General features: G+C 61.9%; 2 protein-coding genes across 2 annotated transcripts; one reads left to right on the top strand and one right to left on the bottom strand.

The window, feature by feature from the left end:
* The first annotated feature begins 1257 nt into the window (after positions 1-1257).
* Positions 1258-7477, top strand: REC8 (REC8 meiotic recombination protein). The gene is made up of 19 exons (XM_004609673.2): positions 1258-1313; positions 1406-1474; positions 1583-1725; positions 1813-1888; positions 1999-2116; positions 3782-3839; positions 4116-4219; positions 4390-4470; positions 4650-4681; positions 4762-4853; positions 4985-5034; positions 5386-5541; positions 6014-6080; positions 6162-6310; positions 6487-6535; positions 6770-6833; positions 6924-7043; positions 7152-7258; positions 7337-7477. The coding sequence occupies exons 1-19, from the start codon at positions 1258-1260 to the stop codon at positions 7420-7422; spliced, it is 1677 nt and encodes a 558-aa protein (XP_004609730.1). The 3' UTR covers positions 7423-7477.
* Position 7478: 1 nt separating this feature from the next.
* On the bottom strand, positions 7479-16393 carry IPO4 (importin 4). Its single transcript, XM_004609446.2, has 30 exons — positions 16200-16393; positions 16019-16105; positions 15818-15897; positions 15683-15724; positions 15001-15130; positions 14718-14897; positions 14409-14474; positions 14228-14329; positions 14034-14117; positions 12659-12823; positions 12517-12570; positions 12271-12380; positions 11774-11882; positions 11518-11647; positions 11221-11334; positions 11002-11115; positions 10672-10792; positions 10477-10588; positions 10258-10376; positions 10093-10170; positions 9964-10021; positions 9771-9876; positions 9479-9672; positions 9354-9401; positions 8983-9108; positions 8683-8891; positions 8438-8570; positions 8256-8360; positions 7917-7986; positions 7479-7832 (listed from the first exon to the last, which is right to left on the bottom strand). The coding sequence occupies exons 1-30, from the start codon at positions 16266-16268 to the stop codon at positions 7702-7704; spliced, it is 3246 nt and encodes a 1081-aa protein (XP_004609503.2). The 5' UTR covers positions 16269-16393; the 3' UTR covers positions 7479-7701.
* Between the last annotated feature and the right edge of the window lie 63 nt (positions 16394-16456).

Below are 16456 nucleotides of genomic sequence, written 5' to 3'. Positions count from 1 at the left end.
GTTACCAGGCTCTAACGCGACAGCAGCAGCAGAGACGAGAGCCCATTGGTCGGGACACTTCAGAGGTGCGCAGGGCTCTCCTGATTGGCTCCGGCGGTGCGCAGCGCTCTCCTGATTGGCCCCGGCAGTGCGCAGGGCTCTCCCGATTGGCCCGCGGCTCCGTCGGGCCCGCCAGGCTGCCGGGGCTGCAGGAAAAGCGTTCCCGGACAGCACGTGCTCCGCGCTGGCTGTTGGGGCCCCCGCCGCCGCTGTCTAGCGCCGAGGCAAGGACACTGATGCGCGCGCTCCCTGTAGCGGGCTTGAGTCCAGCTTGGGCACTGCCAGAGTAACAACCCAGCAGCTCGCCGCTGCCCTGGAGCCCCACAGCTCCATTCTGGAACCCGAAAACCCCAGTAAGTTCCAAACAGGCCCGAAAGCATTTGAACCTTCTCGTGGTGGCTGCAGAGGGGTGTCAGGACCTCGGTATATTTCATCCGCGGCCTTCCACTTGTCCCCTGCACTGGTGTGTGGGTTTTTCTTTGGGGGGGAGGCGGTTCATTCTGGATACCCCCGCACCTTGAGACCTATCCAAACCCATTCTTTATCCCTGGCCTTGTTAAGAAAGCCTGAGCCCCAAATTCGCATTGATATTTAAATTTTTCTTTTTTTTTTGCTTTTTGGGTCACACCCAGTGATGCACAGGGGTCACTCCTGGCTCTGCACTCAGGAATCACCCCTGGCAGTGCTCAGGGACCATATGGGATGCTGGGAATCGAACCGGGTCGGCCGCGTGCAAGGCAAATGCCCTACCCGCTGTGCTATCACTCCAGTCCTGATATTTAAATTTTTAAAAAATTACTATTATTTTACTTTTTTTCCCCCTTTTTGGGTCACATCCAGCAATGCACAGGGGTTACTCCTGTCTCTGCACTCAGGAATTACTCCTGGGGGTGCTCAGGGACCATATGGGATGCTGGGAATCAAACCTGGGTCGGCCGTGTGCAAGGCAAAACGCCCTACCCGCTGTGCTATCGTTGCAGCCCCCTATTATTTTACTTTTGCTTTTGGGGTCACACCAGGCGATGCTCAGGGATTATTCCTAGTTCTACAGTCAGGAATTATTCCTGACAGTGCTCGGGGAACCCTATGATACATGTGGGGGATCAAACCCAGGTTGGCCGTGTGCGAGGCAAATGTTCTACCCACTGTACTATTGCTCCATCCCCAAGAATCCGAATTGAGACCCAGTGGACACTCGGGTGAAGCCCAGGAACCACAATGTTCTACTACCCCAACGTGCTTCAACGCCACACCGGCTGCTTTGCCACCATCTGGTAAGGTTCTAGCCCAGGTGGGTGAGCAGAAGGGGTCCGCCAGGGGTCCTGCCTGATGTCTCCCCTTTACGTCCGCTGTCTTTCCAACCAAGGCTGGCGGCGACCCGGGGCAGCCGTCTTCTGAAGCGAGAATACCTGAAGGTGAACGTGGTGAAGACCTGGTGAGGCCTGGAGAAGGGAACAGTGACCTGGCCCTGGGTGGGAGGGGATGGTGCACGGGGCAGGTCTGGCTGTAGGTGCAGTGACCAGCAGGGCTGTTGTTTCTGCAGCGAGGAAATCCTCAGTTACGTGCTGGTCCAAGTGCCCCCAGCAATACCTGGCCTGCCGAGGCCCCGCTTCTCCCTCTATCTCTCAGCTCAGCTCCAGATCGGGGTGATCCGGGTCTACTCTCAACAGTGCCAGTACCTCGTGGGTAAGGCGGGGACCCCAGAGAGCCAGGCAGTGCTGGGGGGCCTGGGTGGGCAGTCCTCCATTGCCCTCCGACCCTGCATTTGCACAGAGGACATTCAGCATATTCTGGAGCGGCTGCACCGTGCCCAGCTGCAGATCCGCATCGATATGGTGGAGCCTGAGCTGTGAGTGCCCCCCTGGGGGTGCCAGGGGCGGGGGTGGGGCGGTGGAGGAGGAAGCTCCCTGAAGGCACCTTTGCTCCCAACCTCACTCCGGCACCACTCACACCATCTAGGAACAACCTTCTTCCCGACTGCCTCACCATGATGGAAGCCCTGGAGGCTGCTCCGGACCCCTTCTTTGGAATGATGTCTGTGGACCTTCTCCTTCCCAGCCCCTTGAACATCCCTCAGGTAGGAGGCCTCAGGAGGGTGGTGGGCAGGGATGCTCGCCTGTATCCAACAACCGGGGCTAGTAGGGGGAGGCCTCACAGGAGACAGAACAGGGGCACTGGGGCCCCATATAAGTCCCCTCCACTTACCCACTCATATTTTTAACTTATTTGGGGGGCCACATCCAGAGTGCTCAGGGCTTACTCCTGGCTCTGCACCCAGGGATCACTACTGGTGGGCCGTTTGCGGGACAAGGGATCAAACCTGGGTCACCTGCATGCAAGGCAAGCGCTCTACCTGCTAACAATCACTCTTCCCCTTCCCCTCCCCCCCCAACACCTTACCAGCTCTTGTCCCCACACAGTTCCCGCTGCAGAGGCCCTGGCCTGACTCTGGGTTTCTCTCTGTCCTTTTCCCCCCATCAGAGGCTGGCTCCTCCTGCACACACAGCCCCACTCCATGTCGCCTGGCTGGGCAGCTTTGGTTCCCAGCACCAGTCTAGTGCCCTCTGCCACATCCACTTTGCTGTGTGCTGTTCCTGCATAGCCTCACACACCTGGCCCAGCTGTGGGGAAGCCCTGCCTGAGTGTGCAGAGTCTCCCATGGCCTGAGCGCATACTTTGCATGCTGGTGACCGGGGCTTGATCACCAGGATTGACACCTGATTATTGTTACCCAGGTGCAGCTTCAAAAAAAAGCCAAAAATCCCATACATATTCATTATTTTCTTTTCTGGCTAGGAATAAGATCAGGAATCACAGATCAAGAATTTTTAAATCGGGGGCTGGAGCAATAAATAGCACAGCGGGTAGGGCATTTGCCTTGCATGCGAACGACCCGGGTTCGAATCCCAGCATCCCATATGGTCACCTGAGCACTGCCAGGGGTAATTCCTGAGTTTTGGCAAAGCCAGGCGTGACCCAAAAAGAAAAAAAAAAAATTTTAAATCTTGGGCTTGGAGTGTTCAGTATGCCAAAAACAGTAACAAGCCTCACAACAGAGACGTTACTGGTGCCCGCTTGAGCAAATCGATGAACGGGATGGCAGTGCCACAGTGCTACAGTGCAGTGGGCTCAGAGTGATAGTACAGTGGGTGAGGCTCTTGCCATGCATGCCAGGCCAACCTGGGTTTGATCCCTGGCACCCCATATGGTCCCTGAACCTTGCCAGGAGCGATTTGTACCAGGATTTATAAGCCCTGAGCAACGCTGGGTGTGGTTCCCCCTACCCGGGCCCAAAAAAGTTTTGTTTTTTTTTTTCCTGGGGTCAGTTGGATAGTACTGCAGGTAAGGCAGTTGCCTTGCATGCAGTCCACGAGGGTTTGATCCCTGGCACACAGATGACTTTGAGTTCTGCTACGATAATCTCTGAGCAGAGAGCCAAAAATAAGTCCTGAGCACAACTGGGAGTGCCCAAAAAGAAAAAAAAAAGAATTCCCCCCCCCTTGTCTCTCACAACCCTCGATAGTGCTGCTCATGTGCGTACACATTGCCCAAGACTAGAAATTGGGGTGTGGGCAGGAATGGGGGAGGGGAGGCGAGGTGGTGATTGGGGTCACTACATGCTAATGTTAATGCCACAAGAACAAGGTGTCAAGGGCTGTCACTCCACTGGACAGAGTCGGGGCGGGGAGGGGGGCTGAAGAACTCTGTCCCAATGCTGGCTTTGCCCCCTCCCCCTCCCCAGATTCGACACCTCCTGGAGGCTGCCACTCCAGAGCGACCTCTGGCGGAGCCCAGCCCAGGTGAGGCCTTCTCCCGGGGGAGGGGCGGAGGAAGGTCCCGGAGCTGAAGAAACGTCCAGTTCGGCTGAGGAGCCCTGAGGGCATTCTGCGGCTCTCAAGCTGCCTCTGCCAGCCCTGGCCAACTGCTGCGGTCTGAGTCCTTGTCTCCGTTTCTCAGCAAAGAAGCTGAGGGCCGTGGTGGGTAAGCACGGACTGGCCGTGACCCACCCTGGCCTGGCTAGCGCCCAGGTGGACTTGACCTGAAATACATGCCTTGCCCTCCCCTCGTGACCGCAGGGACCGCTGTCCCTCTCCCTTCAGACAGGCCCCGGGTCATGGTGAAGTCTCCCCAGGCCATCACCCTCCAGGAGGACGAGCCCATCCGCATGCTGCAGATCGAGGTGGGCTGCTCCCCGTTCCCACGCCTCTCCGCCCCCCACAACCCTGCCTCGGCATCCCCTTCCCTGCTCCCAGGGCCTTCCTCGTCCCAGGTTTGTGGGCTGCCTCTGACCCAGTCTCCTGGGCCCGCTCGCCTTCTTCAGAGCAGACCTGACTCCTCTCTCCTCGGCAGGGCGAGCAGGACCTCCCCGAGGTCAGTCGCCGGGACTTGGACTTGTTGATCGCTGAGGAGGATGAGGCCCTCTTGTTGGAGGAGCAGCGGCGGCGGCGAGGACTCCCGGAGCAGCGGCGTGCCAGCCCAGCGCTGGAAGGTCAGGCCCTGGGGGTTCAGGGCCTGAGCTGCGCTCCCGTCTCTGCTCTTCTGCTCTCTGAGTTCTGGTCCTCTCTGCAGAGTCCAAGGAGGAGCCCCGGGCTCTCGAGGGGGAACCCACTGTGCCCCGGCTCTCGCCTTCAGCTCCTGCACAGTAAGGGCCGGGACCCCCGGGGCTGGGGAGGGTTTCCTGCTTGGACTGCGTGTCACTTCCCTGGCCTCCTTTCCCCTCAGGGCGGAAGGGACAGCAGAGCCTCCTGCCGTCCAGGGCCCGGACATGGAGGAGGTGAAGCTGGCTGGCTGGGAGCCCGCGACCCCGCTTCCTGGTGAGTATCTACCATGCCGGTGACCCGTGTAAGGCCCTGTATGCCAGCTGCTGCAGGGGCCTCTAGGTCCCTGCAGGGGGGCTACGAGAACCCAGGGGGCTAGGCACTCAAGAGCTGGGGTATTGTTGCAGAGGTGACCCCTCCGCAGAAGCTGCGCCTGCCGAGCCCGCTCAGCCCAGAGGTGAGTGGATTTCCTTCCAAGCCACCTCCTCCATCACAGCCACTCCCCCCTGCTCAGTGGCCCCCAAGCCATGGCCGGCCTGCAGGGCCTTTGTGCAGATAAGCAATGGTGGCATCACCCTACCCTTCAGCTCACATTTCCTGGGAGGGTCCCCTTTGCAGGTAGGAGCTGCCAAAGCCCTATACCCAGACCCCAGGGATGGGAGTATGGGCCCATCTGGGGTGCCAGGAGAGGCAGAACACGTGGGCTGTGGGGGATCGGGTGTGTCCTGCTTGAGAGAAGCTGGCTCAGGACTGGTAACTGGCAACTTGGTCCTTCCCCCCGCCCCCTGCACTCTGCCTCTCCACTCAGCGGAGGAGGCCCCCCGTCTCCTCACCTCCTGAGAGTCCACCTGCCCCCCGCCGCCGCCGCCGCCGCCAGTTGCTGTTCTGGGATGCAGAGACTCAGATCTCCCGGGAGAAATTCCAGGGACAGCTGCAAACCAAAGCCCACTGCTGGGAGGAGTGTGTGAGTGTCCCCAGGATCTGGCAGGGATGTGGGAACTCCCTAGGCCTGTTGGTCTCAGTGGGGCCCCAGAAACTTTGTCCTAAGTGCACACAAAACCCTCGGCATATAGTGACCCAGCCAGGCACCCCTGCAGGCCCCCTGATGAGCTCTGCCTTGGAGCATGCGCAGAGCAGGCAGGGAAGGATGAGGCACAAGACCAGATGCCCTAGGGGGCTGGAGCAATAGCACAGCGGGTAGGGTGTTTGCCTTGCCTTGCACATGACCAACCCAGCTTCAATTCCCAGCATCCCATATGGCCCCCTGAGCACTGCCAGGAGTATTTCCTGAGTGCATGAGCCAGGTGTGACCCAAAAAGCAAAAGAAAGCAAAAAAAAAAAAAAAAGAAAAAGACCAAATGCCCTGGGACAAGGCACAGAATGTGGGATGGGGGCCTAGAGGAATGTTCTAACTGGGCTTCTGGTCCTCCCTACAGCCCCTGGTGCAGCCTTCTGAGAAGACCATCAGGAGCCCTGCGGAGCTGCTCAGTACCCCGACTTACCGTGAGTGCTGCAGGTCGGCACGTTGGAACCTTTGACTGTTCCTCCCGCCTCAGACTTGCCTCCTCTGCCTCTTGTCCCCAGCTGGCCGACTCCCCCCGCAGCTGCTGGCGTTCTGGACCCACTGTGCTCAGCCCCCCCCAAGAGCACTCAGACGAAGGCCAGCCCGGGAGCCTGACGAGGAGGCTGCTGAGGAGGAGAGGAGAAAGATGGACACCCCGAGTGAGATCGAGGTGACCGTATCTTGGCTCTGTGGCGTGCTCGCAGGCCTCCTGCCCCCGTGCCCAGCAATGCCGGGGGTCCAGTCCTGAGTCCCCATCGGGCCCACGGCTGCCTGAGGCCGGGGAAGGCCACCTCCAAACCAGATGCTTCTGGGGCCTGACCAGCACGTGCTTCCTCCCACCCGCAGGTTCTGAGGGAGGCCCAGGAGCCCAGCGGGCCCCTCATGTTATCTTCAGGTAAGCTTCTGGGCAGGAGGGGACGTGGAGACCACCCCTGCCCAATGACCCTGGCACCCCAGCTGTTTGCATTTCTCAGAGGGAGCTTTTACATCAGAGAGGCATGGACTGACCCGCCTCGGTCCTCCCACCGGTCACTGTATGGCTTTGGCAGCCAGCGTGACCACAGGGACCCCAAGGTCCCCAGTGCGCAGAGCCAAGCAGATGCCACAGGGCCTCCCTTTCCCCCCACAGAAGTGTCCCTGGAAACTGAGGAGGACAAGTCTCGGGTCAGCCTCCCCCCGCTGGAGGAGCGGTGGTGAGCCCCCCATGGGCAGGTGGGGGGGTGGCTGGGCTGGGGGTGGTGTCTGTCTCCTTGGGTAATTACCCAGTGCTCCTGTGCTGCCAGGGCCTGGGGCGAGGTGGAGCAGCCGGAGCCCCCCCCACTGCCTGTGGTGCCCGAGCTCCCGGAAGTGCCCATGGAGCTGCCCTTGGAGCCAGAGCTGCTCTCACCTGAGGCCGTGCACAGGTACTACATTGGGCCACGGATGGGCTTGAGAAAGGGGGCGGAGGGGAGGGGAAGGAGGGGTGGGGGGACTGGGATGGGGCCTGGGCTCACCCGCCGGGGTCCCTCCAGGGCCGTGGCGCTGGAGCTGCAGGCCAACAGGGAACCCGACTTCAACAGCCTGGTGGCGCCTCTCAGCCCACGCAGGGTGGCAGCCCAGGTGTTCTACTTGCTTCTGGGTGAGTGCGGGCACATGCCAGGGTGGAGGGACGGACGGCAGGCTGGGATCCCCCTGACCCACGCCCCCGTCTTGGCAGTGCTTTCAGCACAGCAGGTCCTCCACGTGGAACAAGAAGAGCCCTACGGACGCCTCCTGATCCTCCCCGGGCCCCGATTCTACTGAGACTGGAGCAGGCGCAAAGCTCCATTAAATCATTTTGTCTTAGTTCTGTCTCTGCTCGTTTCTGAGTGTCTCCCCGTCAAGCAGAAAACCAACTGCCTTTATTACAGTATGATGTCCACCTGCATTGTCCCACAGCAGTACAGAGAGAACCCTGGGGACACCCCCATAAGGCAGCGAGTGGGGTGAGGCCCAGAATCTTTGGTAAGGCATGAGCTGGAACTGGCCAGAGAGGCGTCTGGGGTCCCGGCGGGCTCTTCTCTGGCCCCGCTGTGGTGCAGTCTAGGTTAGGCCCAGGGCGGCCTGGAGCTCTCGGGCCTTGTCACTGGGAAGTGAGCCCAGCGCTGAGTGGAAGTTGTCGGTGTGCTGTTTGGCCAAGAACGTCAGGAGCAGCCGCATGGAAGAGGTGGTGTCTAGGCAGAGCGAAGCAGGGCAGAGGTGAGGAATACGGGCCTCGCCCGCGCCTGCCCACGGGCCCCCTGTGGCGCTGCCCTCACCTCCTGGGATCTTATCGTTGGGCAGAATGAGACTGCAGATGCGCAGCAGCTCCGGAGCCACGTCCACCACCTGCAGGACAACAGTGGCCAGGAGAGGCGGCAGCCCGTCAGGGAGGGCTGAGCCTGAGGAGGGCCATGGGCCAAGGGACACGAGGGGATGACAGAACGAGTGAGGGATCGCCAACAACCACAGACGCTGCAGTCTGCAGTGCAGCAGCCCAGATGGGAGCCCCAGTGCACCAGTGCAAAGGTGCAGGCAGCGGCCTGGGCTGGGAAGGTGGCGGGACTGCGGCCGCAGCCCTGCTCAAATGTGGGGACGGCTGGGTCCGGCCAGCTCACCTGGTCAGGGCTGTTCTGGTAGAGGAAGCTGAAGAGATGGCCCATGGTGACCCACTCCTCTAGGTCCTCCTTCAGGGGCAGTGCGTGCAGCAGGGCTGTCAGCACCTGGACACAGCACGGGGAGTCTCAGGCCACTGCCTGCTCCCGCCCGCTGCGTCCAGCGTGCCCACCCCCACCCTCACCTGGGGCTCAGGTTTCCTGGTGGGATTGGCCATCATCAGGCGTGCCAGGGCCCCACAGATGTTGTCGCGGACGCGGTCATGGCGCTCCCTTGCCAGGAGGGGCAGCAGGAGCCCCAGCAGCTTGGGGAAGTGTCTGGTCGACAGTCAAAGAACGAGCGAGCCCACACGGGCGGCCTCTCCCCTGCCCCAGCCCACCACACCCTGGTGCCCACCTGCCTGGCTCCCCCCGCACGTGCAAAGGATACTCCTGGGCTGGCCGGCCTCCGTGCTCAGCCAGCACGCCTAGCCCGAAGATGGCATTGCTGCGCACCTCAGGGTCAGCCTCCCGAGACGCGCTCAGCAGCACGGGGAGCAATTTGGACACAAACTGGGCCGAGGCGGTGCCCAGGCCCTGGACGGACTCGGCCAGCGTCCCCACCGCAAAGGACTTCTCGGCCACGGTGCAGCCCTGTTTCTGGTGGGAGAAGGATGGATGTTGTCGGGCGCCAGGGTGGAAGCCAGAGCAGACGGGACATTGGGCAGGTGAGCAGATGAAGATCACTCACCGTCTTGCCAAGCAGCAGCGGCAAGAAGCCAGCAAAGAAGGGGGCGAAGACGTCTCCCCCGACTGCGGATGCCAGGGCAGGGAGGGCCTCCCCGGCGTGTTCCAGCAACATGGCGTCATATTCGGCCTATAGGGCCCGTCAGGGGCTGCTTGACCCAGCATGCTTGACCCAGGGCCCGCCCTCAGCAGACAAGGACCAGGTCCTCTGAGCAGGGCTCAGTGCCACCCAGCTCTCACCTACGAATCCCCACCTCCAGGGAGTCTTCTTAGAACCGCCACTGCCCCAGCAGAAGAAGGGCGGCCTCTCTCAGCTCTTGCCCCGTCCCCGCAGCCCGACTTCCCTTTATGCCCAGGAGACCCTGAAGTACTCACCTGCTCCTCCTCCTCCTCCTCCTCCTCCTCCGCATCCTGGCAGGCCGTCTGCAGGAGAGGGAAGCTCAGTCTGGGCCTGGCCCGGGGGAGGGGGCGCGAGGCCCGCAGCTGCCGGCTCGGCTTACCTTGTGCTGCAGCACGGCCTTGAGCACATTGCAGACCTCCACAAGGCGCCCAGGGGGCTGCAGCGCCAGGACCCCGCAGACCCGCAGCACCCCTGTCAGGGCCTCCAGCACCGCCATCACCACTGAGCGCTCCCGCTCCCCACGCACGGCCTGGATGTAGGAGGGCAGCACGCGGGCCAGGGCGGCCTGCAGCGCTGTGGCATGCAGGGCTGAAACCAGCACCAGGCCCCCGCCCAGCCCCGCACATGCCCATGCCGGCCCCGCCGCCGGGCCCGCGGGCTCCCTTCCTCACCGGTCTTGTTGGGCTCCGAGGGGCAGCTCTGGCAGGCCTTGTGCAGCGAGCAGCAGAACTGCCCCAGGGCCTCATGAGCTGCCTTGCGCACGTCCACGTGAGGGCACTGTGGAGGGGGAGGGGGGCAGAGGTGCGGCTGCGTGTAGGGTGTGCCCCGGGTGCCCCCCACACCTCCTGTGCTCCGCCTGCTCACCTCCAGCAGTCTGAACACCTCCTCGAAGACCTTCTCCATGTAGGGCAGGAAGGCCACGCTGTGAACGACACACGGCCATGACAAGGGGCTCGTGGTGGGGTGCCCGGCCAGGGCAGGGCCGCGGCTCACCTGCTGTTCACTGAGATCTCCCCTAGTGCCACACAGGTCTCCTCCTTCTCATCGAAGAAGGAGTTCTCCACGCTGTACCTGAGGGGGGGTGGGAGAGTGCCGCTAGGGCTGGGGAAGCAGCCTCAAGCCCCAGACCCCCCGCCCGAGGTGCGGCACTCTGCGTACCCGGAGATCTCAGAGTCGTCCTCCTCTGGCTCGTCCTCCTCCATGAGCTCCTCCTCCTCCTCGTCACTCGTGTCGTCGTCATCAAACAGCAAGAAGGAGCTAGCACTGTCGTGCTGGGCCTGGGCAGAGGCACGGAGGGCTGTGGCCTGACTGTGGCTGGAGAAGGACCCCCGTGTCCATGAGGGCCGCACCCCCCAGCCTCCCACTCTCTCTGCTCACCACAATGCCCTCTGTGGACCGCAGCGACATCAGCATGAGCGTGGTGATCTGTGGCAGGTAGGGTGCCAGGCTCTCACCCATCAGCCCGGACAAGGCTGCAAACAGGCTGTACCTAGTGATGGTAGATGGGGAGCTGTCCAGTCCCAGCCCAGGGACCTGCGGAAGGGCTGGAGGGCGAGGTGAATGCTCACTCACGTGCAGCGGCGCAGGTCGGGGTCGTCCACGTGGCTGCAGAGGCTCAGGCCCAGCTGGCAGCATTCATCAGCCAGAGGCCGCATGGACTCCCCAACGGCTCGCACCAGCAGCCCCAGGGTCTCTGTGGAGGTGAGGGCTTATCAGCACAGAAGACAACAATGGGCCGGACTCGGGGGGGGGGGGGGGGGTGAGGGTGGGGGCTGGGGAAGCCAAGGTAGCGGCTGGGAGCTCAGAGCACTGCCCTCGCCCACTAATCCCCTGCCTGCTGGAACTGCAAGTCAGCCGCCAGCCAGGTCCTGCAGGAGCCCCCTTGGCACACGCCCCGCTCACCCAGGCTCTGGATCTGCACGGGCTGTAGTTCCTCGTGTCCCGGGACCAGGAACTCGCGCAGGTGCTGCATGATGGTGGGGAAGTAGGGCAGCAGGGAGGTCTGGGCCGCCGTGGCTGTGGGGCGCAGGCACGGTCAGAGCTGGGTCGGGTTGTGTATTCCACATGAGCTCTCTGGGAAAACCCCCGCGTGCCCCCGCTGTTGCCTCCCTCTCTCCTCACCAATGGCCCCCAGAGCGCTCACAGCCAGCTCCTTGGCCCGGAGGCTGCAAGGGGTCTGCAGTGGTTGCAGCATGCATTGCATCAGCTCCGGCAGGTAAGGTTCCACTTTCGACCCTGCACGTAAGGGGGTTCGTTCCTCCATCAACTTGTCCCAGGATCTCCCACCGTGCAAGCCCATCACACCTTGCACCATCACACCTTCCTTCTTCCCACAGGGAAGGGCTCAGCGAGTGGCACAGCCTGTGCCACTTGGAGCCTGTGCCCGCCCTCCCCTAGCAGCCCTGCCCCAGTCCCTACCCAGGTTCTCCACGAAATTCTCCAGGGCATAGCAGGCCTTGGAAAGGTGGTTTGTGTGCCCCGAAGGCACGGCTTTCAGGTATGCAAGGAGCAGGGGCATCACCTCTCCCGAGTAGCTGCTGATATGGGGCTGGGGAAGGAGGAAGGAGGTCCTGAGTCAGCGCGACTCCTCGGATGCCTGAAGAGGCGAACAGCAGCGGGTCTGGGTAGGCAGGGGAGTCGGAAAGGGGGGTGGGTCAGGGTCCAGTCAGCTCACCTGCAGGTTCTCTGAGAACTGGCCCAGGGTGAACAGCGCGGCATTGCGCACCACCTGTGACGGGTCATCCAGGCCCTTGCACACGATCTGCAGCACTGAGGGCAGCAGTCTGAATGGGGCAGGACAAGGGACATGGACTGGGTGCAGGCAGGACACATGAGTTCTGCGCAGAGATGTTCTCTGGGATCACCAAACTTCCTCTCTGCCCACCCTCTGCTGGGCACCTGCTGGGTGACTTCACCAATCAGAAGAGACTTTTTCAGAGGTCTTGGTTTGGGGGCCACACCCAGCAGTTCTTAAGACTACCACATGGCGCAGGGGATCAAATCCGGGCCTCTCTCACGCACAACTCCGGGCCCCTGAGCCATCTCTCCTGGACTCCCATAAGAAAGTCCCGAGTGGGGGTCAACCCTAATGTGAGGAAGCACAGCCCACGTGCTGTGACCCACAAGCCCCTCAGCCTGTGCTGACCACACTCCACGGCGGGGATCACACACCTCTGCCTGATGTGGTCGCCGGCTCCGTCGGACAGCACAGCCAGCACCAGGAGGCCAGCCTTGCGTTGGTATGGGTTTGCGCTCTGTAAGGCTTCTTCCAGCATGGGCATCTAAGGGAGCATGGGGCATCCCCTGAAGCCCTTGCGGGAGTCCGAACCGGTCCGTGGCCAGCGGCCTCTACACCCACCAGGCCCAAACACCCTTCTCAAACACCCTGGGGCAGGAAGAGGAAGGACAGTCACTCACCAGCAGGGGACAGAGCTTCTCAGGGGGTAAGTGTAGTGCCATCATATCCACAACCTGAAATCCACACAGGGAGACTCTGCTGGACTCCAACTCTGTCCCCAGCCACCGCCCCTCTAGCACCCTCACCCATGCCACAGGCCACCTGCACAGCAAAGTGCTTGGGCGTCTCCCCTAGCACTCCAATCTCCGGCTCCTCCTCCTCTGATTCGTGGTCCTCAGGATCAAGCTGGCCCGGGGGGGGCTCAGCAGCCATAATGGGGAAGAGGGTGTGTAGCAAGGGTGGCAAGAGACGGTTCTTCAGTAAGGCCTAAAGGGAGGGCAGAGGTGTCCATGAGGATCCCAGATGGATTCACTAAAAATTCAGTCTTGGGGGCTGAACAATAGCACAGCAAGTAGGGTGTTTGCCTTGTACGCAGTCAACCAGGGTTCGATTCCCAACATCCCATATGGTCCCCCGAGCACCGCCAGGAATAATTCCTGAGTGCAGAGCCAGGAGTAACCCCTGTGCATCGCCAGTGTGACCCAAAATCAAAAAAGAAAAAAAATTCAGTCTTGAGGGTTAGAGCAAAGTGGGTAGTGCGTTTGCCTTGCATGTAACTGATGTGGTTCACTCCCTGGAATCCCATATGGTCCCCCAAGTCTGCCAGGAGTGATCCCTGAGTGTAGAGCCAGGATTAAGCCTAAAGAGCAGCCACCCCAAACAAAACAAACCAACCCAGCCTTGGCGGGCCAAGTATGGTAGAGCATATCCACATCACACGGTGCCCTAAGCACTGTTGGGCACAGCCCTGGAGGTCCCCAGCACTGCTGGGGTGGCCTGGGGGAATCCTCGGCACAATAGGACCCTCACAGCATTGCATCCTTGGGCCTGGTTAGTGAAATCACCCAGCTGGGCTCCCTGACTGCCACTTGGAAGCACCACCACCCCACCCAACACCTGCTAAAAAAAGAAAATTCAGCCATGGACTGGAGAGACAGCTTAAAAGGGTGTCCACGCTTTGTACGTGAGAGGCTTGGGCTCAACTCACATACTGCATGGCTCCCCCAAGCACCACCAGGGGCAGCCCCGAAGGAGAACTGGGAGTGGCCCCTAGGCACCACCATTTGTGATCCCAGCCTGGGTTCAATTTCTAGCATGCAATTTCTATCACACACACAAACACACATTTTCTAGCGCACGCACACACACACATCCTCACCCTCAACCACCCTCAACCATGCAGACCACAATAAACATTTTTCTTTCTCTTTTTGGGTCACCCGGTGAGGTACAGGGTGTAGTAGCTCATGCCGTCCGGAATTACTCCTGGCAGTGCTCGGGGGACTATATGGGATGCCTGGGAATCGAACCCGGGTCGGCCGTGTGCAAGGCAAATGCCCTACCCGTTGTGCTATCACTCCTGCCCCACAATGGGTATTTCAGGAGATTCCCAGTCTTTCATTGTTGGGCAACAGGATGGACTGAAAATCCCAGGACTGAAGGATGGAAGAAGCAACGTGGAGTAGAGAGCACTCACCTTGCTCTTGACTTTCACCAAAAAAGCGAGGCAGCAGAGAATTCGCACACGTATGGCATCACCCAGGGCCACATTTTTCGCCACCTGCCCAGAGAGACTCCTGAGCATCAGACAGGCAAGGGAAACCTGCTCCCCACTCCCCTTTGCCCAAAGCTGCAGGGACTGGGCAAGCCCAGGCCCAGGCCCAGGCTCACCTCCAGGCAGAAAGTGAGCACCTCTGAGAGGTGGGAGGTGATGATGGGCACCTCCGACTCCAGCAGTTCATCCAGGGCTTCCAAGGCCTCACAGGCTTTCGCCTGTCACACAGAGAAGCAGTTGGGTTACGGCACTCTTCGTCAGCACACCAGGTGGGACACCCTGGCCCCCAGTCCTCACCTCGTCTACAGGGATCAAAGCCTGCACAGCCGTGATGAGCTTGGGCACCAGTGTCCGCGCGAGAGGCTGGAGGACACAGGGTGGGCTGGATCACAGAAAGCACGACGCAGCCTCATCTCAGGCCCTAGAAGCTGGCTGCTTCCTCAGGGCCTGGACACAGGAGGAGCCCAGGTGCAACTGTCACCCCCAGTTTTCCCCTCTCGCCGGAGGAAGGACAGGAGGTAGAGGCGCCAAGGGCAGCTCAGCTCTGTCACTGACAAGGCCAAACACGAGGACAGGCAGCTGGGGGAGGGCGGGCCCATATCTCACCACATCATTGGCGCCGAGGTAAGGGGCAATGGCGGTCAGAGTGCGCAGGGAGTAGAAGAGGATCCCCGGACAGCCCACCTCTCCGAGGGTCTCGTTTAGAAGCCGTAGCAGCTCCTTATGGTGGGGTTGGAAAGCCTCGGGCCGGGAGTGCACCAGAACGCTAAGCAGCAAAAGCCCCACCTGTGAGGGGAGCGTGGGACAAGATGAAGAAATGTGAGCCGATCGATCTCTCGCCCCTGGGCCACCCCGCCCCCCCCGACAGCCCGGCGGGGAGTCGTCCTACCTCCCGCTCCATTGTGTGGGCGCTGTGGGTGCTGCGCTGAAGGAGCTGCATGAGCTGCGGCCAGGCCTCCAGGCCTTCCTTCCGAAAGATGGTGGCTGACAGCTGGGCCAGACTAAGGCTCACAGAGTGCCTGTCAAGAGGGAAGATGCCCCCCCCATCCCACGGTCACCTTCCAATCCCCTCCCTTAGGGGTGTTGGAGAGGAACAGCAGGATGGAGAGCGGCTTGGCCCAGCTGGGATAGGAGTTAATGACTGCCAGCCTGGGAGCTGGGGGGTCTGATCAGGTGGGCTTGGCGACACTCCCACTACTGGGGCGGGGGGCAGCGCTTGGGGCACACTGCTGGCTCTACTCAGGGATCAGTCCTGCCCAGGGAACCATACATGGTGCCTGAGATCCAAGAGACTCCACACATGCAAGGCAGGGGCCTTATCCCCAGGACTGTCTCTGCCGCCCGCAATCCCACTTCATTTCAGCTGGACTCCTCGGACTCTGGGCTCAGCTCATTATAGCCCTGGCGCCCCACCACTCGGAGTCTCGATGCAGACGGGACTCCCAGCTTCTGCCTTCCTCCAGCAGCACTCAAGCCCTGGCAGGGCAAGGGCAAGGCGCAGGCGGCGGCTGGGAGAGAAGCAGGGAGCCCAGAGAGGCTCTGGGGCGAGGAGGCGTCGCGCGGCCACTTACTCGGTCTCTTTCTGGAGGGCCATCAGGACCAGGGACTTGAGGCTGGAATACAGGTGACGGATTTGGGGCTCGGCCGCCCCTCCCCCCCTCCCCCCCCCCCCCCGCCGAGCCCCGCCCGCCCCTGGCCCAGCCCACCTGTCCCGATGCTGCGGTGACAGGCGTCGCCAGCGGGTGCTCACGCGTCTGCGGGTCAGCAAGGCGGCGAACTGGCGGATCTGCAAGGGGGAAAGCAGTGAGTGGCGGATCGGGGCGGGCAGGGGGGGCGCGAGCAGAGGGGCCCGGAGCTGGGGCTTGACCCAAGCGGCGGCCAGACGGGAATCGGGCGTGAGAAGTCACCTGCGGGTCGGTCGCCGAGACCAGCAGGTCGCTGAGCGCGGACAGGGCGGCTGGGTCCCGAAGAGCGGTCTGGAGCTGCTCGGTGGCCTGGAAGGGGGTCGGGGGGGTCGGCTAAGCGTCAGAAACGGCTCTTATCAGGCCCCTCGCGGCCCGCCCGGCCCGGCCCCCGCTCGTCCCGTACCCGGCGGATGCGCCCGGTGTCCGGCTGCAGTAGCTCCCGGAGGATCCGCTCCAGGCCGGCGGGCTCCATGGCAGCGCTGGAGCTGCCGCTACCGGGCCGGCGGGGCGGGGGAGGGACCGCACGTGGAGGCTCCGGAACCAACTTCCGGCGGAAAGGGCGTGGCCCCGCGGCCCTCGGTCGCCATGGTGATTCAATAGCGTCCCTCTGAGCGCTTGGCTTCCGCCACTTCCGCTGGGCTGGCGCCGGCCGCGCCGCGG

The sequence above is a fragment of the Sorex araneus genome, chromosome 3, assembly GCF_027595985.1.
Source record: "Sorex araneus isolate mSorAra2 chromosome 3, mSorAra2.pri, whole genome shotgun sequence".
Lineage (NCBI taxonomy): Eukaryota > Metazoa > Chordata > Mammalia > Eulipotyphla > Soricidae > Sorex > Sorex araneus.
Note: the sequence above shows the minus strand (reverse complement) of the source record. Positions and strands in the feature narration are given on the sequence as shown.

What these genes read in the sequence shown, in the direction of transcription:
- IPO4 (XM_004609446.2), bottom strand. Translation starts at nt 16,268, where the DNA reads ATGGAGCCCGCCGGCCTGGAGCGGATCCTCCGGGAGCTACTGCAGCCG. An exon ending in ACACCGGGCGCATCCGCCGG is followed by an intron (nt 16,106 to 16,199) that starts GTACGGGACGAG and finishes ACCCCCTTCCAG; the next exon opens with GCCACCGAGCAGCTCCAGAC. An exon ending in GACGACTCTGAGATCTCCGG is followed by an intron (nt 10,171 to 10,257) that starts GTACGCAGAGTG and finishes ACCCCCCCTCAG; the next exon opens with GTACAGCGTGGAGAACTCCT.
- REC8 (XM_004609673.2), top strand. Translation starts at nt 1,258, where the DNA reads ATGTTCTACTACCCCAACGTGCTTCAACGCCACACCGGCTGCTTTGCC. An exon ending in GCTCAGTACCCCGACTTACC is followed by an intron (nt 6,081 to 6,161) that starts GTGAGTGCTGCA and finishes TCTTGTCCCCAG; the next exon opens with CTGGCCGACTCCCCCCGCAG. An exon ending in GGTGTTCTACTTGCTTCTGG is followed by an intron (nt 7,259 to 7,336) that starts GTGAGTGCGGGC and finishes CCGTCTTGGCAG; the next exon opens with TGCTTTCAGCACAGCAGGTC.